This window comes from Oncorhynchus tshawytscha, linkage group LG11 (assembly GCF_018296145.1).
Source record: "Oncorhynchus tshawytscha isolate Ot180627B linkage group LG11, Otsh_v2.0, whole genome shotgun sequence".
Taxonomy (NCBI): Eukaryota; Metazoa; Chordata; class Actinopteri; order Salmoniformes; family Salmonidae; genus Oncorhynchus; species Oncorhynchus tshawytscha.
In genome coordinates, this window is record NC_056439.1 from 53,823,958 (window position 1) to 53,850,496 (window position 26,539).

The 26,539-nt window shown below is 48.8% G+C and overlaps 1 protein-coding gene across 3 annotated transcripts in view; it reads right to left on the bottom strand.

Annotated features, from left to right (window-relative positions):
* The window catches only part of paplna (papilin a, proteoglycan-like sulfated glycoprotein), a 96,429-nt gene that overhangs the window by 38,247 nt on the left and 31,643 nt on the right, over positions 1-26,539 (bottom strand). Inside the window, exons 7-16 of one of the 3 annotated variants that reach the window (XM_042330359.1) lie at positions 24,884-25,007; positions 15,282-15,362; positions 14,613-14,785; positions 12,027-12,150; positions 10,652-10,778; positions 8,780-8,845; positions 4,348-4,552; positions 1,463-1,639; positions 1,152-1,302; positions 881-949 (exon numbers count right to left, since the gene is read on the bottom strand). In XM_042330359.1, coding sequence (XP_042186293.1) covers positions 881-949; positions 1,152-1,302; positions 1,463-1,639; positions 4,348-4,552; positions 8,780-8,845; positions 10,652-10,778; positions 12,027-12,150; positions 14,613-14,785; positions 15,282-15,362; positions 24,884-25,007 — 1,297 coding nt within the window. The remainder of the gene's footprint in view (positions 1-880; positions 950-1,151; positions 1,303-1,462; positions 1,640-4,347; positions 4,553-8,779; positions 8,846-10,651; positions 10,779-12,026; positions 12,151-14,612; positions 14,786-15,281; positions 15,363-24,883; positions 25,008-26,539) is intronic. The other 2 variants (XM_042330361.1, XM_042330360.1) reach the window with 2 other exon arrangements.

Sequence of the window (26,539 nt, forward strand, 5' to 3'; positions counted from 1 at the left end):
AAAGTTGGAAGCACAGAATCATCTAGAATGTCATTGTATGCTGTAGTGTTAAGATTTCCCTTCACTAGAACTAAGGGGCCGAGCCCGAACTATGAAAAACAGCCCCAGACAATTATTCCTCCTCCACCAAACTTTACAGTTGGCATTCTGCATTGGGGCAGGTAGCATTCTCCTGGCATTCGCCAAAACCCAAATTTGTCGGTCTTACTGCCAGATGGTGAAGCGTGATTCATCACTCCAGAGAACACGATTCCACTGCTCCAGAGTCCAATAGCGGCGAGCTCCAGATGACGCTTGGCATTGCGCATGGTGATCTTAGGCTTGTGTGCAGCTGCTCGGTCATGGAAACCCATTTCATGAAGTTCCCGACAGACAGCTCTTGTGCTGACGTTGCTTCCAGAGGCAGTTTGGAACTCAGTAGTGAGTGTTGCAACCGAGAACAGACGATTTCTAAGCGCTATACACTACAGCACTCGGCGTTCCCGTTCTGTGAGCTTGTGTGGTCTACCACTTCACGTCTGAGCCGTTGTTGCTCCTAGACGTTTCCACTTCACAATAACAGCACTTGTAGTTGACTGCAGCTCTAGCAGGGAAGAAATTTTACGAACTGACTTGTTGGAAAGGTGGCATCCTTTGATGGTGCCTTCCTTCGAAAGTCACTGAGCTCTTCAGTAAGGTCATTCTATTGCAAATGTTTGTCTATGGAGATCGCATGGCAGTGTTCTCGATTTTACACACCAGTCTGCAACAGGTGTGGCTGAAATAGCAGAATCCACTCATTTGAATGGGTGTCCACATACTTTTGTATATATTGTGCACCTGTATGAAAGTCGAGGACACTCAAGTTCACTTGGACAGAGAGATGGAGTTAGGAACAAACCTGCAGCGTGATCTGGGACGCCGTGCTGTGTGTTGTCTTGTCCTCTGGGATCCTGCATACTGGGGACAACTGGACAACAACACGAAGAAGAGACAAACACTCATATCTATAGCTCAGATTATATACATACATGTACACTGGGGACCCCTGGACAATAAGAAGAGACACAGAATTACAGATGTATTCTGTAGATTATATGGTTGAGATTCATGTCTATTTCGACGACAATCAGCACACACACACACACACACACACACACACCGTGTCTCACCCTGTGGGCTGTAGCAGGGCTGTGTGTTGCAAGTCTCCACTGTGAGGGGTTTGGGGACGGAGTTACAACGTTCCACTGGGTACAGGTTCCTCTCTCTGTCAGAACACATCACCTGGCGCTCACGCAGACCTGACTCACAGCTCTTAGAGCACTGGAGACAAGAGAGGAGGAGAGGTGGAGAGGAGAGGAGAGGAGAGGAGGAGGAGAGGTGGAGGAGAGAGGAGGAGAGGAGGGGAGAGGAGGAGAGGAGAGGTGTTAATTGCATAAGCGTGTGTGTGCAATGAGTTTGTGTGTCTGTTTGTGCCACTCACCAGTCCCCAGTCTCCAACGTGCCAGTTGACAGCCAGTAGGCATGCGGGCATGGAGCAGGGCTGGGCGGCTACAGGGCGGAGTGAGGCGATGCAGGAGGTGTCTGCTAGCTGGACTGATGCTGCTCCGACACACATCACCTCTCTGGACTGATCCCCTGTCCCACATGTCACTGAGCACTGCAGAGAACACAACACAATGTAGCTAGTTAAACTGAGCACTGGAGAGAACACAACATACAGTGGGATTGATCACTAGTTCAATAATAAAACTAGACCCTCTTCCTGTTTCTAGATCTGAACAGTAGGTATGAAGCAGTGCGTTATCTCACGCTATCGCATCGGCCAAATGTTCCAAAGTAGTGAGGCACAGTGCCAACCGTCAAAGAGTCAAGATACGTGCTGATTTCTGAGAACAGTCCCACAACTTTGGCACTTTACAACTTCAGCAACAAGCTGTCAAACTAGCTACCGTTTGACCAGTCCAATAACCTTGTTCCAGGCTACTAGCTGGTTTGCTTGCGCTGATCGAGCAATTTTGCGTAGTAATCAGTGCCGTCATAGCTGTGGTCGTTAGGGGGGGTCAAGGGTCGTGTCGGAGTGATGCCGTCTGACGTGAGACACACGAGGGTCGTGGTGGAGTGATGCCGTCTGACGTGAGACACACGAGGGTCGTGGTGGAGTGATGCCGTCTGACGTGAGACACACGAGGGTCGTGGTGGAGTGATGCCGTTTGACGTGAGACACACGAGGGTCGTGGTGGAGTGATGCCGTCTGACGTGAGACACACGAGGGTCGTGGTGGAGTGATGCCGTCTGACGGGAGACACACGAGGGTCGTGGTGGAGTGATGTCGTCTGACGTGAGACACACGAGGGTCGTGGTGGAGTGATGCCGTCTGACGTGAGACACACGAGGGTCGTGGTGGAGTGATGCCGTCTGACGTGAGACACACGAGGGTCGTGTCGGAGTGATGCCGTCTGACGGGAGACACACGAGGGTCGTGGTGGAGTGATGCCGTCTGACGTGAGACACACGAGGGTCGTGGTGGAGTGATGCCGTCTGACGTGAGACACGAGGGTCGTGTGGGAGTGATGCCGTCTGACGTGAGACACACGAGGGTCGTGGTGGAGTGATGTTGTCTGACGGGAGACACACGAGGGTCGTGGTGGAGTGATACCGTCTGACGTGAGACACACGAGGGTCGTGGTGGAGTGATGTCGTCTGACGGGAGACACACGAGGGTCGTGGTGGAGTGATACCGTCTGACGTGAGACACACGAGGGTTGTGGTGGAGTGATGCCGTCTGACTTGAGACACACGAGGGTCGTGGTGGAGTGATGCCGTCTGACGTGAGACACACGAGGGTCGTGGTGGAGTGATGCCGTCTGACTTGAGACACACGAGGGTCGTGGTGGAGTGATGCCGTCTGACGTGAGACACACGAGGGTCGTGGTGGAGTGATGCCGTCTGACGTGAGACACACGAGGGTCGTGGTGGAGTGATGCCGTCTGACGTGAGACACACGAGGGTCGTGGTGGAGTGATGCCGTCTGACTTGAGACACACGAGGGTCGTGGTGGAGTGATGCCGTCTGACGTGAGACACACGAGGGTCGTGGTGGAGTGATGCCGTCTGACTTGAGACACACGAGGGTCGTGGTGGAGTGATGCCGTCTGACTTGAGACACACGAGGGTCGTGGTGGAGTGATGCCGTCTGACGTGAGACACACGAGGGTCGTGGTGGAGTGATGCCGTCTGACGTGAGACACGAGGGTCGTGGTGGAGTGATGTCGTCTGACGTGAGACACACGAGGGTCGTGGTGGAGTGATGCCGTCTGACGGGAGACACACGAGGGTCGTGGTGGAGTGATGCCGTCTGACGTGAGACACACGAGGGTCGTGGTGGAGTGATGCCGTCTGACGTGAGACACACGAGGGTCGTGGTGGAGTGATGCCGTCTGACGGGAGACACACGAGGGTCGTGGTGGAGTGATGCCGTCTGACGTGAGACACACGAGGGTCGTGGTGGAGTGATGCCGTCTGACTTGAGACACACGAGGGTCGTGGTGGAGTGATGCCGTCTGACGTGAGACACACGAGGGTCGTGGTGGAGTGATGCCGTCTGACTTGAGACACACGAGGGTCGTGGTGGAGTGATGCCGTCTGACGTGAGACACACGAGGGTCGTGGTGGAGTGATGCCGTCTGACGTGAGACACACGAGGGTCGTGATGGAGTGATGCCGTCTGACGTGAGACACACGAGGGTCGTGGTGGAGTTTCCACCCTCTATAGAACATCAAACGGTGGGGAAGCGTTTCCCAAACTCGGTCCTGGGGACCCTGAAGAGTGCACGTTTTGTTTGATGTTTTTAAGCCTTACCACGACACAGCTGACTCAAATAATCACCTCATCACCAAGCTTTCATTCTTCTAATCAGCTGTGTCGTGTTATGGAAACAAACTCCACCGTGCACCCTTTGGGATCCCCAACACACTGGATTAGGGCCAAGGGGAAGGAGAGTTAGCACCTCAGGCCTACCCCTCTCCCTCTCTACCCCTCTCCCTCTCTACCCCTCTCCCTCTTCTGACTGCAGTACCTACCACACTCAGGTCTACCCCTCTCCCTCTTCTGACTGCAGTACCTACCGCGCTCAGGTCTACCCCTCTCCCTCTCCTGTCTGCAGGACCTACCACGCTCAGGTCTACCCCTCTCCCTCTCCTGACTGCAGTACCTACCACTCTCAGGTCTACCCCTCTCCCTCTCCTGACTGCAGTACCTACCGCGCTCAGGTCTACCCCTCTCCCTCTCCTGTCTGCAGTACCTACCATGCTCAGGTCTACCCCTCTCCCTCTCTACCCCTCTCCCTCTCCTGACCGCAGTACCTACCGCGCTCCAGACAGAGGCCCTCCAGGAGACACAACGCTGCATGTTGCAGGTCTGCAGGGTGGGCGGGGTGAGGGCGTAGGCTGCACAGACAGCGTCCTCCACCACACGGGGCCCTGATGCATCATGGGAGACACACTGCACACTGCGCACCTGGGAGCCGCCGCCACACGATACAGAGCACACGTTCCATTCACCTGTCGACCAGCTGAGACGGGGAGCAGAGAGACGGGAGTCAATAACTGATTCAGAGTCGCTGCATGTGATTCAGAGTGGCTGCATGTGATTCAGAGTGGCTGCATGTGATTCAGAGTGGCTGCATGTGATTCAGAGTGGCTGCATGTGATTCAGAGTGGCTTCATGTGATTCAGAGTGGCTGCATGTGATTCAGAGTGGCTGCATGTGATTCAGAGTCGCTGCATGTGATTCAGAGTGGCTGCATGTGATTCAGAGTCGCTGCATGTGATTCAGAGTGGCTGCATGTGATTCAGAGTCGCTGCATGTGATTCAGAGTGGCTGCATGTGATTCAGAGTGGCTGCAAGTGATTCAGAGTGGCTGCATGAGATTCAGAGTGGCTGCAAGTGATTCAGAGTGGCTTCATGTGATTCAGAGTGGCTGCATGAGATTCAGAGTGGCTGCAAGTGATTCAGAGTGGCTGCATGAGATTCAGTGTCTACCTAGCTGCTGCCCACTCGACTGTCTACGTAGCTGATGCCCACTCTACTGTCTAGGTAGCTGCTGCCCACTCCAATGCATATGTAGCTGCTGCCCACTCTACTGTCTAGGTAGCTGCTGCCCACTCCACTGTCTACGTAGCTGCTGCCCACTCCAATGCATATGTATCTGCTGCCCACTCTACTGTCTACGTAGCTGCTGCCCACTCTACTGTCTAGGTAGCTGCTGCCCACTCCACTGTCTATGTAGCTGCTGCCCACTCCACTGTCTACGTAGCTGCTGCCCACTCTACTGTCTAGGTAGCTGCTGCCCACTCTACTGTCTAGGTAGCTGCTGCCCACTCCACTGTCTACGTAGCTGCTGCCCACTCTACTGTCTACGTAGCTGTTGCCCACTCCACTGTCTACGTAGCTGCTGCCCACTGCAATGCATATGTAGCTGCTCCCACTCTACTGTCTATGTAGCTGCTGCCCACTCCACTGTCTACGTAGCTGCTGCCCACTGCAATGCATATGTAGCTGCTGCCCACTCTACTGTCTAGGTAACTGCTGTCCACTCCACTGTCTAGGTAGCTGCTGCCCACTCTACTGTCTAGGTAGCTGCTGCCCACTCTACTGTCTAGGTAGCTGCTGCCCACTCTACTGTCTACGTAGCTGCTGCCCACTCTACTGTCTACGTAGCTGCTGCCCACTCTACTGTCTAAGTAGCTGCTGCCCACTCTACTGTCTAGGTAGCTGCTGCCCACTCTACTGTCTAGGTAGCTGCTGCTCACTCTACTGTCTACGTAGCTGCTGCTCACTCTACTGTCTAGGTAGCTGCTGCCCACTCCACTGTCTACGTAGCTGCTGCCCACTCTACTGTCTACGTAGCTGCTGCCCACTCTACTGTCTACGTAGCTGCTGCCCACTCTAACAGAACAACACCGGTGTCTTAATGATGTAACAGAACAACACCAGTGTCTTAATGATGTAACAGAACAACACCAGTGTCTTAATGATGTAACAGAACAACACCAGTGTCTTAATGATGTAACAGAACAACACCAGTGTCTTAATGATGTAACAGAACAACACTAGTGTCTTAATGATGTAACAGAATAACACCAGTGTCTTAATGATGTAACAGAATAACACCAGTGTCTTAATGATGTAACAGAACAACACCAGTGTCTTAATGATGTAACAGAACAACACCAGTGTCTTTATGATGTAACAGAACAACACTAGTGTCTTAATGATGTAACAGAATAACACCAGTGTCTTAATGATGTAACAGAATAACACCAGTGTCTTAATGATGTAACAGAACAACACCAGTGTCTTAATGATGTAACAGAACAACACCAGTGTCTTTATGATGTAACAGAACAAAACCAGTGTCTTAATGATGTAACAGAACAACACTACAACGATGTCCCACACTAGCACACTACGTGTTATGCATTGCCAATCTCTCCATTCTATGTAGTGCACATGCTAAGAGTTTTGGGACACAAACATTAAACTATGTTAACAGACAGACAGCAACCCAGCTTAGGGATCAGTGGTCAGGGGTTAAGGGTTAGGGGGTGTAGTTCATGGAAGGGACCTCTGATGCAATTCTAGCATCAAATACTTTCACTCTCTCAGTGGAGAGGAACTTTATCTCTCTCAGTGGAGAGGAAGCAGGGAGGAGGTGGAAGGAGGAGGATAAGGAAGGAAGCAGGGATAAGGTGGGAGGAGGAGGATAAGGGAGGAAGCAGGGAGGAGGAGGATAAGGGAGGAAGCAGGGAGGGGGAGGATAAGGGAGGAAGCAGGGAGGAGGAGGATAAGGGAGGAAGCAAGGAGGAGGTGGGAGGAAGCAAGGAGGAGGTGGGAGGAAGCAGGGAGGAGGTGGGAGGGGGAGGATAAGGGAGGAAGCAAGGAGGAGGAGGATAAGGGAGGAAGCAGGGAGGAGGAGGATAAGGGAGGAAGCAGGGAGGAGGAGGATAAGGGAGGAGGCAAGAAGGAGGTGGGAGGAGGAGGATAAGGGAGGAAGCGGGGAGGAGGTGGGAGGGGGAGGATAAGGAGGAAGCAGGGAGGAGGTGGGAGGAGGAGGATAAGGGAGGAAGCAGGGATAAGGTGGGAGGAGGAGGATAAAGGAGGAAGCAGGGAGGAGGTGGGAGGAGGAGGATAAGGGAGGAAGCAGGGAGGAGGTGGGAGGAGGAGGATAAGGAGGAAGCAGGGATAAGGTGGGAGGAGGAGGATAAGGGAGGAAGCAGGGAGGAGGTGGGAGGAGGAGGATAAGGGAGGAAGCAGGGAGGAGGTGGGAGGAGGAGGATAAGGAGGAAGCAGGGAGGAGGTGGGAGGAGGAGGATAAGGGAGGAAGCAGGGAGGAGGTGGGAGGAGGAGGATAAGGGAGGAAGCAGGGAGAAGGTGAGAAGAGGAGGATAAGGGAGGAAGCAGGAAGAAGGTGGGAGGAGGATGATAAGGGAGGAGGCAGGAAGAAGGTGGGAGGAGGATGATAAGGGAGGAGGCAGGGAGGAGATGGGAGGGGAGGATAAGGGAGGAAGCAAGGAGGAGGTGGGAGAAGGAGGATAAGGGAGGAAGCAAGGAGGAGGTGGGAGGAGGAGGATAAGGGAGGAAGCAGGGAGGAGGTGGGAGGGGGAGGATAAGGAGGAAGCAGGGAGGAGGTGGGAGGAGGAGGATAAGGGAGGAAGCAGGGGTAAGGTGGGAGGAGGAGGATAAAGGCGGAAGCAGGGAGGAGGTGGGAGGAGGAGGATAAGGGAGGAAGCAGGGAGGAGGTGGGAGGAGGAGGATAAGGAGGAAGCAGGGATAAGGTGGGAGGAGGAGGATAAGGGAGGAAGCAGGGAGGAGGTGGGAGGAGGAGGATAAGGGAGGAAGCAGGGAGGAGGTGGGAGGAGGAGGATAAGGAGGAAGCAGGGAGGAGGTGGGAGGAAGAGGATAAGGGAGGAAGCAGGGAGGAGGTGGGAGGAGGAGGATAAGGGAGGAAGCAGGGAGAAGGTGAGAAGAGGAGGATAAGGGAGGAAGCAGGGAGAAGGTGGGATGGAGGAGGATAAGGGAGGAGGCAGGGAGGAGATGGGAGGGGAGGATAAGGGAGGAAGCAGGGAGGAGGTGGGAGGAGGAGGATAAGGGAGGAAGCAGGGAGGAGGTGGGAGGAGGAGGATAAGGGAGGAAGCAGGGAGAAGGTGAGAGAGAGAGATAGAGAGATAGAGAGAGAGAGAGAGAGAGAGAGAGAGAGAGAGTTTGGATCTCTGAGCTGGATGGTTGCCCCTTGCCTTTGTTCTGGGTCCCGACATGGAAGAACAGGCGTCAACACTAAACACTGAACACAGACTCACACTGAACTCAAACACATCCCAGGGAGTTGTGCCATACTCTAAATGTGTGTTAGATGTGTAGAGACTTAACTTTTAACTTAAAATAAACTGTTTTGGTTTCAAACGGCACCCTATTCCCTAGATAGTGCACAAGAGCCCATAGGGCCCTGGTCAAAAGTAGTGCACTATATAGGGCTCTGGTCTAAAGTAGTGCACTACATAGGGCTCTGGTCTAAAGTAGTGCACTACATAGGGCTCTTGTCTAAAGTAGCGCACTATATAGGGCTCTGGTCTAAAGTAGTGAACTCTATAGGGCTCTGGTCTAAAGTAGTGCACTATATAGGGAATAGGGTGTAATTTTGGATGCGCCTTGATCTCTGGTATACAACCCCCCTGTGTTTGAGGTCAAATGTTAAACTAGAGCTTTTTGGAGCAGCGGGCCACCGTAGGCCCTGTGTTACCTGTACACATATGTTCTGGGGCTTTCAGAGGGCGTCCACACATGTGGCTGATACAGGTATGCCATCCTTTATCAACAGGGACAACAACAACATTACCCACAACAGTGAGACCAGAGAGAGAGAGGAGAGAGGAGAGAGGAGACCAGAGGGAGAGGAGACCAGCGAAAGGAGAGGAGACCTGAGAGAGGACACCGGATAGAAGCTAGAGGAGACCAGACAAGAGGAGACCAGAGACAGGAGAGAGGAGATCAGAGAGAGGAGACCAGAGAGGAGAGGAAACCAGAGAGAGGAGAGAGGTGATCAGAGAGAGGAGACCATAGAGAGGAGACCAGAGAGAGAGGAGTAAGGATACCATAGAGAAGAGACCAGAGAGAGGGGAGACCAGAGAGAGGGGAGACCAGAGAGAGAGAAGTCCAGAGAGAGAGGAGAGAGGAGACTAGAGAGAGGAGATCAGAGAGAGGAGACCAGAGAGAGAGGAGACCAGAGAGAGGAGCCAGACCATAGAGTGAGAAAGAGGGCTCGGCGCTGCCCATGCTGTCACTGAAGCCATTGTGGCACAGATACAAGGATGGACCCCCTTTCTATCTCTATGGCCCAGCCAGACAGCTCCTGTATGGACACACAAACCTACTGAGCACAGGTTACCAAGACTAACAAGATTACACTGGACTGTTCTCCTAATGATAGGCTACATCCATTCTCAACATAATTGCAAATTCCAGAAACTTTCCCAAATTCCCCAGGTTTTCGGACGGAGGATGGAATCAGGTAGGAGGGGGAGTCAGGTAGGAGGAGGGAGTCAGGTAGGAGGAGGGAGTCAGGTATGAGGAGGGAGTCAGGTAGGAGGAGGGAGTCAGGTAGGAGGAGGGAGTCAGGTAGGAGGAGGGAGTCAGGTAGGAGGAGGGAGTCAGGTAGGAGAAGGGAGTCAGGTAGGAGAAGGGAGTCAGGTAGGAGGAGGGAGTCAGGTAGGAGGAGGGAGTCAGGTAGAAGGAGGGAATCAGGTAGGATGATGGAGTCAGGTGGGAGGAGGGAGTCAGGTAGGAGGAGGGAGGAGGGAGGAGGGACTCAGGTAGGAGGAGAGAGCAGGGAGTCAGGTAGGAGGAGGGAGCAGGGAGTCAGGTAGAAGGAGGGAGTCAGGTAGGTTGATGGAGTCAGGTAGGAGGAGGGAGTCAGGTAGGAGGAGGGAGGAGGGAGGAGGGACTCAGGTAGGAGGAGAGAGCAGGGAGTCAGGTAGGAGGAGGGAGCAGGGAGTCAGGTAGGAGGAGGGAGCAGGGATTCAGGTAGAAGGAAGGAGTCAGGTAGGAGAAGGGAGCAGGGAGTCAGGTAGCAGGAGGGAGCAGGGAGGGACTCCACTGACTAGGATTTCCGAAGAACCCGTGTGAACTTTGTGAAAGATCTGGGCCCATATCCATTAAGCGTCTCAAAGTAGAAGCGCTGATCTAGGATCTGTCCATATCATCTTATTCATTATGATCTAAAAGGCAACACTGACTCTGAGACGCTTTGTGAATTAACACAATCAGTCATAATAAGGTATCACTGTGCTACACCATGTCAGCTTCTCTACCCCTACTTACAGTCTTCTTCATCACAGTGGCCTTGATAGGTTCAGTCTGTTTAGCATACAGTAACTGGGGTCTGTCTCAAAGTACAGCACATTCCACCATACTGGACGTGGAAATCAGGGCATTCATCTCTGAGCTAGGACGCAAAAGGCGACTTCTGTCTAAGAAAATACAATCAACGTTGCTATCAGACTTATTTTGACGTGCATGACTGTAAACTCACATCACTTCCTTGAACAGCGTCTTGTTCATTTCCCAAAAGGAGTTATTGTGAAATGTAGAGCCTTGTAGGAAGTGGCTGACTCACCTCTGAGTCTGAGGACACTGCTGAGTGTTGCAGGTGCGGTTGGTGAGGGGGCGTGGCAAGGCGGAGCACAGGTAGTCTGGGTAGGCCTCATTATCGATGGCACAGAACACCAGACGAGACTGGTACCCTGGTGGAGGGAGCAGGATGAGGAATCAGTCCAGCAGGGATGGAAAAAGGTTAACTGTGTCCAAGGATACTTTGGTCAAAAACAAACAGCATTAACTATTGTTGAGTGGAACAAGAAGAAGAACAAGAAGAACAAGAAGAAGAACAAGAAGAACAAGAACAAGAAGAAGAACAAGAAGAACAAGAAGAACAAGAAGAACAAGAAGAACAAGAAGAAGAACAAGAAGAACAAGAACAAGAAGAACAAGAAGAACAAGAAGAACAAGAAGAACAAGAACAAGAAGAACAAGAAGAACAAGAAGAACAAGAAGAACAAGAACAAGAAGAACAAGAAGAACAAGAAGAAGAACAAGAAGAACAAGAACAAGAAGAACAAGAAGAACAAGAAGAACAAGAAGAACAAGAACAAGAAGAACAAGAAGAACAAGAACAAGAAGAACAAGAACAAGAACAAGAAGAACAAGAAGAACAAGAACAAGAAGAACAAGAAGAACAAGAACAAGAAGAACAAGAAGAACAAGAACAAGAAGAACAAGAAGAACAAGAACAAGAAGAACAAGAAGAACAAGAAGAACAAGAACAAGAACAAGAAGAACAAGAAGAACAAGAAGAACAAGAAGAACAAGAACAAGAACAAGAAGAACAAGAAGAACAAGAACAAGAACAAGAAGAACAGGAACAAGAAGAACAAGAAGAACAAGAAGAACAAGAACAAGAAGAACAAGAAGAAGAAGAACAAGAAGAACAAGAACAAGAAGAACAAGAAGAACAAGAAGAACAAGAAGAACAAGAACAAGAAGAACAAGAACAGGAACAAGAAGAACAAGAAGAAGAAGAACAAGAACAAGAAGAACAAGAAGAACAAGAAGAACAAGAAGAACAAGAAGAACAAGAACAAGAAGAACAAGAACAGGAACAAGAAGAACAAGAACAAGAAGAACAAGAAGAACAAGAAGAAGAACAAGAAGAACAAGAAGAACCAGAACAAGAAGAACAAGAAGAACAAGAACAAGAAGAACAAGAACAAGAAGAACCAGAACAAGAAGAACAAGAAGAACAGGAACAAGAAGAACCAGAACATGAAGAACAAGAACCAGAAGAACAAGAAGAACAGGAACAAGAAGAACCAGAACATGAAGAACAAGAACCAGAACATGGGATGAGTATGGACAAGTCAAAGTGAGGAAGAACATGACGTAAAAACAAAAAAAGACCCCAGTGACAGACTAGAGTAAGGAGGGACACGTACCTGAGCCACACTCTCTGCTGCAGGCAGACCAGGAGCCGAAGCTCCAGTAGTGACCCTCTCTGGAGTGACCGTTAGGGAGGTAGTACTCGTACTCTACTCCCTGGTTATGTTCCTGGCTGATCAACTGGGGGGGGCAGAAGGACAGGTTCGATCATCTGGGGATCTGTATCAACACTGGTATATTTGATGGAAGATTAACGTTACTGATACTGATTTTGCAAAAAGGGTCGGCATCTGAAAATACACTACATGACCAAAAGTATGTGGACACCTGCTCATCATACATCTCTTTCCATAATCACGGCCATTAATATGGAGTTGGCCCCCCTTTACTGCTATAACAGCCTCCACTCTTCTGGGAAGGCTTTCCACTAGATGTTGGCACATTACTGCTATAACAGCCTCCACTCTTCTGGGAAGGTTTTCCACTAGATGTTGGAACATTGCTGCTATAACAGCCTCCACTCTTCTGGGAAAGTTTTCCACTAGATGTTGGAACATTGCTGCTATAACAGCCTCCACTCTTCTGGGAAGGCTTTCCACTAGATGTTGGAACATTGCTGCTATAACAGCCTCCACTCTTCTGGGAAGGCTTTCCACTAGATGTTGGAACATTGCTGCTATAACAGCCTCCACTCTTCTGGGAAGGCTTTCCACTAGATGTTGGAACATTGCTGCTATAACAGCCTCCACTCTTCTGGGAAGGCTTTCCATTAGATGTTGGAACATTGCTGTGGGGGACTTGCTTCCATTCAGCCACAAGAGCACTAGTGAGGTCAGGCGCTGATGTTGGGTGATTTAGACCTGACTCGCAGTCAGCGTTCCAATTCATCCCAAAGGTGTTCGATGGGGTTGAGGTCAGGGCTCTGTGGAGGCCAGTCAAGTTCTTCCACACCGATTTTGACAAACCATTTCTGTATGGATCTCGCTTTGTGCACAGGGGCATTGTCATGCTGAAACAGGAAAGGGTCTTTCCCACACTGTTGCCACAAAGTTGGAAGCACAGAATCGTCTGCAATGTCATGGTATGCTGTAGCGTTAAGATTTCCCTTCACTGGAACTAAGGGGCCCGAACCATGAAAAACAGCCCCAGACCATTATTCCTCCTCCACCAAACTTTACAGTTGGCACTATGCATTGGGGCAGGTAGTGTTCTCCTGGCATCTGCCAAACCAAGATTTGTCAGTCGGACTGCCAGATGGTGAAGCGTGATTCATCATTCCAGAGAACGTGTTTCCACTGCTCCATGGAAACCCATTTCATGAAGCTCTCAACGAACAGTTATTGTGCTGACGTTGCTTCCAGAGGCAGTTTGGAACTCAGTAGTGAGTGTTGCAACCGAGGACACACGGTTTTTACGCGCTACGTGCTTCAGACCTCGGTGGTTCCGTTCTGTGAGCTTGTGTGGCCTACCACTTCACGGCTGAGCCGTTGTTGCTCCTAGAAGTTTCCACTTCACAATAACACCACTTATAGTTGACCGGGGGCAGCTCTAGCAGGGCTAGAAATTTGACATACTGACGTGTGACGATCCTATGACGGTGCCACGTTGAAGGTCACTGAGCTCTTCAGTAAGGCCATTCTACTGACAATGTTTGTCCATGGAGATTGCATGGCTGTGTGTCAGCAACGGGTGTGACTGAATTAGCCGAATACACTCATTTGAAGGGGTGTCCACATACTTTTGTATATATAGTGCAGTTGGGAGTCTGTTCCCAAATCTGTTGGAGCTGTCTTGCCAACTCCTATGGTCGTTGTTAGCAAGACAGCTCCAACAGACTACACATCTGGGAGTCTGTTTCAACGTGTGTAGTAGAAGTTCACCCTTACTACCAAGGATTATACACACTTATAAAAAAGGATTCGTAAATGTTTCTTCAACTTTCTCCATAGGAAAACCCTTTTGAGTTCCATGTAGAATCCTCTGTGGGAAGGGTTCTACCTGGAACCAAAAAGGGTTCTACCTGGAACCAAAAAGGGTTCTACCTGGAACCAAAAAGGGTTCTACCGGGAACCAAAAAGGGTTCTACCTGGAACCAAAAAGGGTTCTACCTGGAACCAAAAAGGGTTCTACCTGGAACCAAAAAGGGTTCTACCGGGAACCAAAAAGGGTTCTACCTGGAACCAAAAAGGGTTCTACCTGGAACCAAAAAGGGTTCTTCAAAGGGTTCTGCTATGAGGACAGAACCTTTTCTTCTAAGAGTGTAGTACCAGATAACGTTTATTTTTCAATATTTTACTTGCAAAATGTAAATGTACTTAAGAAACATAAACCCAAATGTTTCAGGTAGATAACAGCTGATGTGTTCATCTCTATTGATGTATCATGTGGGCCTACAGTGTGTGTGTGTGTGTGTGTGTGTGTGTGTGTGTGTGTGTGCGCGCGCGCGTGCGCGCGTGTGTGTCTGTCTAGTTGCTATCTGTGAGCGACATGCATGTAAAACCCAAAGACACATTTCCCATTCAACAAGAATCGGACAATAAAGTTTTGAACCTGAATCTAAATCGGGCACCCTATTCTGTACATAGTGCGCACTAAATAGGGAATAGGGTGTTGTTTTGGATGCTGGACCAGGTGTCTCTGACCTCTATAACCAACGGCTCGGTGGTGGGTCCGCGGCCGATGATGGTCTCAGGAGTCATCTCTCCCTCAGCCCCTCTCTGATAGTATAGCATGGTGCCTGCTACTGGAGTAGCCCTGGAGAACTCAATCACCCAGTGGCCGTTCAGGTAGTACTCACCACGCAGGTTCTTAACAGCTGGTGGTAGACACAGTAGCCTTCGTTACAGACACAGTAGCCTTGGTTACAGACACAGTCATTAAATAGAGTTCTCCTCGGACACAGTAGCCTTGGTTACAGACACAGTAGCCTTGGTTACAGTCACAGTAGCCTTGGTTACAGACACAGTAGCCTTGGTTACAGACACAGTAGCCTTGGTTACAGACACAGTAGCCTTGGTTACAGACACAGTCATTAAATAGAGTTCTCCTCGTACACAGTAACCTTGGTTACAGTCACAGTCATTAAATAGAGTTTTCCTCGTACACAGTAACCTTGGTTACAGTCGCAGTCATTAAATAGAGTTTTCCTCTACATACTCATGTTGTCATGATAAGATTGAACTCTTGATCTTAAATGCCGCCTCACTGATCTTAATGACATTTAATGTAGAGGACAGCTGATAGCTATATCGTCTGTCTAGCCTAACCATTAACCATTAACCATCCAGTTGTCCAAGGAATGAAGTCCTCACCCAGGTAGTTACGAGTGGCAACAGTCTCTCCGATGCGGATGGAGGTGGCTCCCACAGGGATGATAAACATCTGGTTATAGCCTGAGAGGGAGGAGAACAGGACAGATAGAACAGCTGGTTATAGCCTGGGAGGGAGGAGAACAGGACAGATAGAACAGCTGGTTATAGCCTGGGAGGGAGGAGAACAGGACAGATAGAACAGCTGGTTATAGCCTGGGAGGGAGGAGAACAGGACAGATAGAACAGCTGGTTATAGCCTGGGAGGGAGGAGAACAGGACAGATAGAACAGCTGGTTATAGCCTGGGAGGGAGGAGAACAGGACAGATAGAACAGCTGGTTATAGCCTGGGAGGGAGGAGAACAGGAGAGATAGAACAGCTATCGAACACCAGTTACCGTGCTTCTGTTAGCTTGTGTTTGCGCGCGTCGTCACGTCATTTCCGGTCACAACTTGCAGACTTGTTTTTGAGTTCAAATCAAATCAAATCAAATCAAATCAAATCAAATTTTATTTGTCACATACACATGGTTAGCAGATGTTAATGCGAGTGTAGCGAAATGCTTGTGCTTCTAGTTCCGACAATGCAGTAATAACGAGCAAGTAATCTAACTAACAATTCCAAAGAAAAACTACTGTCTTATACACAGTGTAAGGGGATAAAGAATATGTACATAAGGATATATGAATGAGTGATGGTACAGAGCAGCATAGGCAAGATACAGTAGATGATATCGAGTACAGTATATACATATGAGATAAGTATGTAAACCAAGTGGCATAGTTAAAGTGGCTAGTGATACATGTATTACATAAGGATGCAGTCGATGATATAGAGTACAGTATCAACGTATGCATATGAGATGAACAATGTAGGGTAAGTAACATTATATAAGGTAGCATTGTTTAAAGTGGCTAGTGATATATTTACATAATTTCCCATCAATTCCCATGATTAAAGTGGCTGGAGTAGAGTCAGTGTCATTGACAGTGTGTTGGCAGTAGCCACTCAATGTTAGTGGTGGCTGTTTAACAGTCTGATGGCCTTGAGATAGAAGCTGTTTTTCAGTCTCTCGGTCCCAGCTTTGATGCACCTGTACTGACCTCGCCTTCTGGATGACAGCGGGGTGAACAGGCAGTGGCTCGGGTGGTTGATGTCCTTGATGATCTTTATGGCCTTCCTGTAGCATCGGGTGGTGTAGGTGTCCTGGAGGGCAGGTAGTTTGCCCCGGTGATGCGTTGTGCAGACCTCACTACCCTCTGGAGAGCCTTACGGTTGAGGGCGGTGCAGTTGCCATACCAGGCGGTGATACAGCCCGCCAGGATGCTCTCGATTGTGCATCTGTAGAAGTTTGTGAGTGCTTTTGGTGACAAGCCGAATTTCTTCAGCCTCCTGAGGTTGAAGAGGCGCTGCTGCGCCTTCCTCACGATGCTGTCTGTGTGAGTGGACCAATTCAGTTTGTCTGTGATGTGTATGCCGAGGAACTTAAAACTTGCTACCCTCTCCACTACTGTTCCATCGATGTGGATGGGGGTGTTCCCTCTGCTGTTTCCTGAAGTCCACAATCATCTCCTTAGTTTTGTTGACGTTGAGTGTGAGGTTATTTTCCTGACACCACACTCCGAGGGCCCTCACCTCCTCCCTGTAGGCCGTCTCGTCGTTGTTGGTAATCAAGCCTACCACTGTTGTGTCGTCCGCAAACTTGATGATTGAGTTGGAGGCGTGCATGGCCACGCAGTCGTGGGTGAACAGGGAGTACAGGAGGGGGCTCAGAACGCACCCTTGTGGGGCCCCAGTGTTGAGGATCAGCGGGGAGGAGATGTTGTTGCCTACCCTCACCACCTGGGGGCGGCCCGTCAGGAAGTCCAGTACCCAGTTGCACAGGGCGGGGTCGAGACCCAGGGTCTCGAGCTTGATGACGAGCTTGGAGGGTACTATGGTGTTGAATGCCGAGCTGTAGTCGATGAACAGCATTCTCACATAGGTATTCCTCTTGTCCAGATGGGTTAGGGCAGTGTGCAGTGTGGTTGAGATTGCATCGTCTGTGGACCTATTTGGGCGGTAAGCAAATTGGAGTGGGTCAAGGGTGTCAGGTAGGGTGGAGGTGATATGGTCCTTGACTAGTCTCTCAAAGCACTTCATGATGACGGATGTGAGTGCTACGGGGCGGTAGTCGTTTAGCTCAGTTACCTTAGCTTTCTTGGGAACAGGAACAATGGTGGTAGAGTTGCTGTGCGTTTTGTTGCCAACCTATTTTGCTACCTGACAACTTTATGGTTTTTACTTTTTAATTACCGTTTATATATATATATTTTTTTTCCTCAACTTTTTCACTCCGGACGCTTTATCTGGACACGATTCGTCAGGACCTCCAACAGCCGAAGCTAAGTAGTAACATTAACATGATGCCTTCTAATTGCAGTCGCTGTTCTCATAATATACAGGAGAACGATCACCTTACGGCGAGGATAGCTGTGTTGCAAGCCCAGCTTCAGACGCAATCGTTAGGCAAGGGTAATTTCAGTGTAGGAAAGGATGAAACAGCGTCTGTGCCACCAGTAAGTACAGATAGTAACGTTAGTATAAATCCCCTGACACAGTCCCCGCAGCCGGACAACTTTCTCACGGTTTCTGGAAGGAAATGCTGTAGGAACGCTCAACCGGTGTCGCTCATTCAGCCGACAGAAACGTTCAACCGGTTTTCCCCATTAAGCAGCGGGTCGGAGTCAGAGGCCGAGCCTTCTCTGGTCTCTGCTCCTCCTGTTACGGGGTCTGAGATGCTGAAGCCTCCCACCATTAGCTCTGACAAATTGAAAACCCCTAGTCATTGGCGACTCCATTACCCGCAGTATTAGACTTAAAACGAATCACCCAGCGATCATACACTGTTTACCCGGGGCAGGGCTACCGACGTTAAGGCTAATCTGAAGATGGTGCTGGCTAAAGCTAAAACTGGTGAGTGTAGAGAGTATAGAGATATTGTTATCCACGTCGGCACCAACGATGTTAGGATGAAACAGTCAGAGATCACCAAGCGCAACATAGCTTCTGCGTGCATATCAGCTAGAAAGATGTGTCGGCATCGAGTAATTGTCTCTGGCCCCCTCCCAGTTAGGGGGAGTGATGAGCTCTACAGCAGAGTCTCACAACTCAATCGCTGGTTGAAAACTGTTTTCTGCCCCTCCCAAAAGATAGAATTTGTAGATAATTGGCCCTCTTTCTGGGACTCACCCACAAACAGGACCAAGCCTGGCCTGCTGAGGAGTGACGGACTGCATCCTAGCTGGAGGGGTGCTCTCATCTTATCTAACATAGACAGTGCTATAACTCCTCTAGCTCCACAATGAAATAGGGTGCAGGCCAGGCAGCAGGCTGTTAGCCAGCCTGCTAGCATAGCGGAGTCTGCCACTAGCACAGTCAGTGTAGTCAGCTCAGCTATCACCATTGAGACAGTGTCTGTGCCTCGACCTGGGTTGGGCAAAACTAAACATGGCGGTGTTCGCCTTAGCAATCTCACTGGAATAAAGACCTCCTCCATTCCTGTCATTATTGAAAGAGATCATGATACCTCACATCTCAAAATAGGGCTACTTAATGTTAGATCCCTTACTTCAAAGGCAATTATAGTCAATGAACTAATCACTGACCATAATCTTGATGTGATTGGCCTGACTGAAACATGGCTTAAGCCTGATGAATTTACTGTGTTAAATGAGGCCTCACCTCCTGGCTACACTAGTGACCATATCCCCCGTGCATCCCACAAAGGCGGAGGTGTTGCTAACATTTACGATAGCAAATTTCAATTTACAAAAAAAAAAAAAAAAAAAGACATTTTCGTCTTTTGAGCTTCTAGTCATGAAATCTATGCAGCCTACTCAATCACTTTTTATAGCTACTGTTTACAGGCCTCCTGGGCCATATACAGCGTTCCTCACTGAGTTCCCTGAATTCCTATCGGACCTTGTAGTCATAGCAGATAATATTCTAATCTTTGGCGACTTTAATATTCACATGGAAAAGTCCACAGACCCACTCCAAAAGGCTTTCGGAGCCATCATCGACTCAGTGGGTTTTGTCCAACATGTCTCTGGACCCACTCACTGTCACAGTCATACGCTGGACCTAGTTTTGTCCCATGGAATACATGTTGTGGATCTTAATGTTTTTCCTCATAATCCTGGACTATCGGACCACTATTTTATTACGTTTGCAATTGCAACAAATAATCTGCTCAGACCCCAACCAAGGAACATCAAAAGTCGTGCTATAAATTCACAGACAACACAAAGATTCCTTGGTGTCCTTCCAGATTCCCTCTGTCTACCCAAGGACGCCAGAGGACAAAAATCAGTTAACCACCTAACTGAGGAACTCAATTTAACCTTGCGCAATACCCTAGATGCAGTTGCACCCCTAAAAACTAAAAACATTTCTCATAAGAAACTAGCTCCCTGGTACACAGAAAATACCCGAGCTCTGAAGCAAGCTTCCAGAAAATTGGAACGGAAATGGCGCCACACCAAACTGGAAGTCTTCCGACTAGCTTGGAAAGACAGTACCGTGCAGTACCGAAGAGCCCTTACTACTGCTCGATCATCCTATTTTTCTAACTTAATTGAGGAAAATAAGAACAATCCGAAATTCCTTTTTGTTACTGTCGCAAAGATAACTAAAAAGCAGCATTCCCCAAGAGAAGATGACTTTCACTTTAGCAGTGATAAATTCATGAACTTCTTTGAGGAAAAGATTATGATTATTAGAAAGCAAATTACGGACTCCTCTTTAAATCTGCGTATTCCTTCAAAGCTCAGTTGTCCTGAGTCTGCACAACTCTCCCAGGACCTAGGATCAAGAGAGACGCTCAAGTGTTTTAGTACTATATCTCTTGACACAATGATGAAAATAATCATGGCCTCTAAACCTTCAAGCTGCATACTGGACCCTATTCCAACTAAACTACTGAAAGAGCTGCTTCCTGTGCTTGGCCCTCCTATGTTGAACATAATAAACGGCTCTCTATCCACCGGATGTGTACCAAACTCACTAAAAGTGGCAGTAATAAAGCCTCTCTTGAAAAAGCCAAACCTTGACCCAGAAAATATAAAAAACTATAGGCCTATATCGAATCTTCCATTCCTCTCAAAAATTTTAGAAAAGGCTGTTGCGCAGCAACTTACTGCCTTCCTGAAGACAAACAATGTATACAAATGCTTCAGTCTGGTTTTAGACCCCATCATAGCACTGAGACGGCACTTGTGAAGGTGGTAAATGACATTTTAATGGCATCGGACCGAGGCTCTGCATCTGTCCTCGTGCTCCTAGACCTTAGTGCTGCTTTTGATACCATCGATCACCACATTCTTTTGGAGAGATTGGAAACCCAAATTGGTCTACACGGACAAGTTCTGGCCTGGTTTAGATCTTATCTGTCGGAAAGATATCAGTTTGTCTCTGTGAATGGTTTGTCCTCTGACAAATCAACTGTAAATGTCGGTGTTCCTCAAGGTTCCGTTTTGGGACCACTATTGTTTTCACTATATATTTTACCTCTTGGGGATGTTATTCGAAAACATAATGTTAACTTTCACTGCTATGCGGATGACACACAGCTGTACATTTCAATGAAACATGGTGAAGCCCCAAAATTGCCCTTGCTAGAAGCATGTGTTTCAGACATAAGGAAGTGGATGGCTGCAAACTTTCTACTTTTAAACTCGGACAAAACAGAGATGCTTGTTCTAGGTCCCAAGAAACAAAGAGATCTTCTGTTGAATCTGACAATTAATCTTAATGGTTGTACAGTCGTCTCAAATAAAACTGTGAAGGACCTCGGCGTTACTCTGGACCCTGATCTCTCTTTTGAAGAACATATCAAGACCATTTCAAGGACAGCTTTTTTCCATCTACGTAACATTGCAAAAATCAGAAACTTTCTGTCCAAAAATGATGCAGAAAAATAAATCCATGCTTTTGTCACTTCTAGGTTAGACTACTGCAATGCTCTACTTTCCGGCTACCCGGATAAAGCACTAAATAAACTTCAGTTAGTACTAAATACGGCTGCTCGAATTCTGACTAGAACCAAAAAATGTGATCATATTACTCCAGTGCTAGCCTCTCTACACTGGCTTCCTGTCAAAGCAAGGGCTGATTTCAAGGTTTTACTGCTAACCTACAAAGCATTACATGGGCTTGCTCCTACCTATCTCTCTGATTTGGTCCTGCCGTACATACCTACACGTACGCTACGGTCACAAGACGCAGGCCTCCTAATTGTCCCTAGAATTTCTAAGCAAACAGCTGGAGGCAGGGCTTTCTCCTATAGAGCTCCATTTTTATGGAACGGTCTGCCTACCCATGTCAGAGACGCAAACTCGGTCTCAACCTTTAAGTCCTTACTGAAGACTTATCTCTTCAGTGGGTCATATGATTGAGTGTAGTCTGGCCCAGGAGTGGGAAGGTGAACGGAAAGGCTCTGGAGCAACGAACCGCCCTTGCTGTCTCTGCCTGGCCGGTTCCCCTCTTCCCACTGGGATTCTCTGCCTCTAACCCTATTACAGGGGCTGAGTCACTGGCTTACTGGGGCTCTCTCTTGCCGTCCCTGGAAGGGGTGCGTCACCTGAGTGGGTTGATTCACTGATGTGGTCATCCTGTCTGGGATGGCGCCCCCTTGGGTTGTGCCATGGCGGAGTTCTTTGTGGGCTATACTCAGCCTTGTCTCAGGATGGTAAGTTGGTGGTTGAAGATATCCCTCTAGTGGTGTGGGGGCTGTGCTTTGGCAAAGTGGGTGGGGTTATATCCTTCCTGTTTGGCCCTGTCTGGGGTGTCCTCGGATGGGGCCACAGTGTCTCCTGACCCCTCCTGTCTCAGCCTCCAGTATTTATGCTGCAGTAGTTAATGTGTCGGGGGGCTAGGGTCAGTTTGTTATATCTGGAGTACCTCTTCTGTCCTATTCGGTGTCCTGTGTGAATCTAAGTGTGCATTCTCTAATTCTCTCTTTCTCTCTCTCTCTCTCTCTCTCTCTCTCTCGGAGGACCTGAGCCCTAGGACCATGCCCCAGGACTACCTGACATGATGACTCCTTGCTGTCCCCAGTCCACCTGGCCGTGCTGCTGCTCCAGTTTCAACTGTTCTGCCTTATTATTCTACGACCATGCTGGTCATTTATGAACATTTGAACATCTTGGCCATGTTCTGTTATCTCCACCCGGCACAGCCAGAAGAGTACTGGCCACCCCACATAGCCTGGTTCCTCTCTAGGTTTCTTCCTAGGTTTTGGCCTTTCTAGGGAGTTGTTCCTAGCCACCGTGCTTCTACACCTGCATTGCTTGCTGTTTGGGGTTTTAGGCTGGGTTTCTGTACAACACTTTGAGATATCAGCTGATGTACGAAGGGCTATATAAATAAATTTGATTTGATTTGAACAGCTGGTTATAGCCTGGGAGAGAGGAGAACAGGATAGGGACACAAAGGGGGGACAGAACACCTGGTTATACCCTGGGAGAGAAGGGACACAAAGGGGGGGACAGAACACCTGGTTATACCCTGGGAGAGAAGGGACACAAAGGGGGGACAGAACACCTGGTTATACCCTGGGAGAGAAGGGACACAAAGGGGGAACAGAACACCTGGTTATACCCTGGGAGAGAAGGGACACAAAGGGGGACAGAACACCTGGTTATACCCTGGGAGAGAAGGGACACAAAGGGGGGACAGAACACCTGGTTATACCCTGGGAGAGAAGGGACACAAAGGGGGGACAGAACACCTGGTTATACCCTGGGAGAGAAGGGACACAAAGGGGGAACAGAACACCTGGTTATACCCTGGGAGAGAAGGGACACAAGGGGGACAGAACACCTGGTTATACCCTGGGAGACACGGGACACAAAGGGGGGACAGAACACCTGGTTATACCCTGGGAGAGAAGGGACACAAATGGGGGGGGACAGAACACCTGGTTATACCCTGGGAGACACGGGACACAAGGGGGACGGAACACCTGGTTATACCCGGGAGAGAAGGGACACAAGGGGGACAGAACACCTGGTTACACCCTGGGAGACACGGGACACAAACGGGGGGGGCAGAACACCTGGTTATACCCTGGGAGAGAAGGGACACAAAGGGGGACAGAACACCTGGTTACACCCTGGGAGAGAAGGGACACAAAGGGGGGGACAGAACACCTGGTTATACCCTGGGAGAGAAGTGACACAAAGGGGGGACAGAACACCTGGTTATACCCTGGGAGAGAAGGGACACAAAGGGGGGACAGAACACCTGGTTATACCCTGGGAGAGAAGGGACACCTGGTTATACCCTGGGAGACACGGGACACAAAGGGGAACAGAACACCTGGTTATACCCTGGGAGAGAAGGGACACCTGGTTATACCCTGAGAGAGAAGGGACACAAAGGGGGACAGAACACCTGGTTATACCCTGGGATAGAAGAGACACAAAGGGGGAGACAGAACACCTGGTTATACCCTGGGAGAGAAGGGACACAAAGGGGGGAGAACACCTGGTTATACCCTGGGAGAGAAGGGACACAAAGGGGGGACAGAACACCTGGTTATACCCTGGGAGAGAAGGGACACCTGGTTATACCCTGGGAGAGAAGGGACACCTGGTTATACCCTGGGAGAGAAGGGACACCTGGTTATACCCTTGGAGAGAAGGGACACAAAGGGGGAGACAGAACACCTGGTTATACCCTGGGAGAGAAGGGACACCTGGTTATACCCTGAGAGAGAAGGGACACAAAGGGGGACAGAACACCTGGTTATACCCTGGGAGAGAAGGGACACCTGGTTATACCCTGAGAGAGAAGGGACACAAAGGTGGGGACAGAACACCTGGTTATACCCTGGGAGAGAAGGGACACAAAGGGGGACAGAACACCTGGTTATACCCTGGGAGAGAAGGGACACCTGGTTATACCCTGGGAGAGAAGGGACATAAATGGGGGACAGAACACCTGGCTATACCCTGGGAGAGAAGGGACACAAAGGGGGGAGAACACCTGGTTATACCCTGGGAGAGAAGGGACACAAAGGGGGGGACAGAACATCTGGTTATACCCTGGGAGACACGGGACACAAAGGGGGGACAGAACACCTGGTTATACCCTGGGAGAGAAGGGACACAAAGGGGGGGGATAGAACACCTGGTTATACCCTGGGAGACACGGGACACAAAGGGGGGACAGAACACATCAGTGGACAACCAGAGTTACTACCGTTGTTGACACTAAAACTTTGTGACAAACTATCGCTAGAAGACGCCGGAGCCCTGTGGAGGCTTTCTATTGGTCTGCCAATACCACAGCATGAACTTTGTAGAGCCCACAGCTGCACCATGGGGAAGCACTAGCATACATGGAAATGTGAGGTGAAAGGGACAATCTGTACTAAGGTTGAAAAATTCCAGTAAACTTTCAAAACATTCCCAGGTTTTCCAGAAATCCTGGTAGGAGGATTCCCGAATTTGCTTCTTATTCCATTATGATTCTAGGCATTTTCTAACCGGGATTTCTGGAAAACCTAGGAATTTTGGGAAAGTTAGCAGAATTTTGCAACCCTAACATGTACCTTACCTTTGGGCAGGTTGTTAATATTGAAGGTACTCCTAACTGGGTAGCAGGACTGTCCGTTGCCCCCACACTGCAGACAGGGGTCCTCCTGCTGGGGGGACTCCAGCATGTTGTCACAGCCCAGACGCTGGAGGGGGAAGGGGGGCAGAGAGAAGAAGAGAGACAAGGATATGGGTTAGATAGATAGAGTATGGGTTAGATGTATAGAGTATGGGTTAGATGGATAGAGTATGGGTTAGGTAGATAGAGTATGGGTTAGATGGATAGAGTATGGGTTAGATGGATAGAGTATGGGTTAGGTAGATAGAGTAGGGGTTAGATAGATAGAGTAGGGGTTAGATAGATAGAGTAGGGGTTAGATAGATAGAGTATGGGTTAGATAGATAGAGTATGGGTTAGATAGATAGAGTATGGGTTAGATGGATAGAGTATGGGTTAGGTAGATAGAGTATGGGTTAGGTAGATAGAGTATGGGTTAGATGGATAGAGTAGGGGTTAGATAGATAGAGTTTGGGTTAGATAGATAGAGTATGGGTTAGATGGATAGAGTAGGGGTTAGATAGATAGAGTATGGGTTAGATGGATAGAGTAGGGGTTAGATAGATAGAGTAGGGGTTAGATAGATAGAGTATGGGTTAGATGGATAGAGTAGGGGTTAGATAGATAGAGTAGGGGTTAGATAGATAGAGTATGGGTTAGATGGATAGAGTAGGGGTTAGATAGATAGAGTATGGGTTAGATGGATAGAGTAGGGGTTAGATGGATAGAGTATGGGTTAGGTAGATAGAGTAGGGGTTAGATAGATAGAGTTTGGGTTAGATAGAGTATGGGTTAGATGGATAGAGTATGGGTTAGATGGATAGAGTATGGGTTAGATGGATAGAGTATGGGTTAGGTAGATAGAGTAGGGGTTAGATAGATAGATAGAGTAGGGGTTAGATAGATAGAGTAGGGGTTAGATAGATAGAGTAGGGGTTAGATAGATAGAGTATGGGTTAGATAGATAGAGTATGGGTTAGATGGATAGAGTATGGGTTAGATAGATAGAGTATGGGTTAGATGGATAGAGTATGGGTTAGATAGATAGAGTATGGGTTAGATGGATAGAGTATGGGTTAGATAGATAGAGTATGGGTTAGATAGATAGAGTATGGGTTAGATAGATAGAGTAGGGGTTAGATAGATAGAGTAGGGGTTAGATAGATAGAGTAGGGGTTAGATAGATAGAGTATGGGTTAGATAGATAGAGTTTGGGTTAGATAGATAGATTATGGGTTAGATAGATAGAGTAGGGGTTAGATAGATAGAGTAGGGGTTAGATAGATAGAGTAGGGGTTAGATAGATAGAGTATGGGTTAGATAGATAGAGTATGGGTTAGATGGATAGAGTATGGGTTAGATAGATAGAGTATGGGTTAGATAGATAGAGTATGGGTTAGATAGATAGAGTTTGGGTTAGATAGATAGATTATGGGTTAGATAGATAGAGTATGGGTTAGATAGATAGAGTAGGGGTTAGATGATTATGGATACAAAAAGAAACAGCCACAGAAAGATAGTAAGATACTAGATAGATACTAGACCTAGGGGGAATGATAGATACTAGATAGATACTAGACCTAGGGGGAATGATAGATACTAGATAGATACTAGACCTAG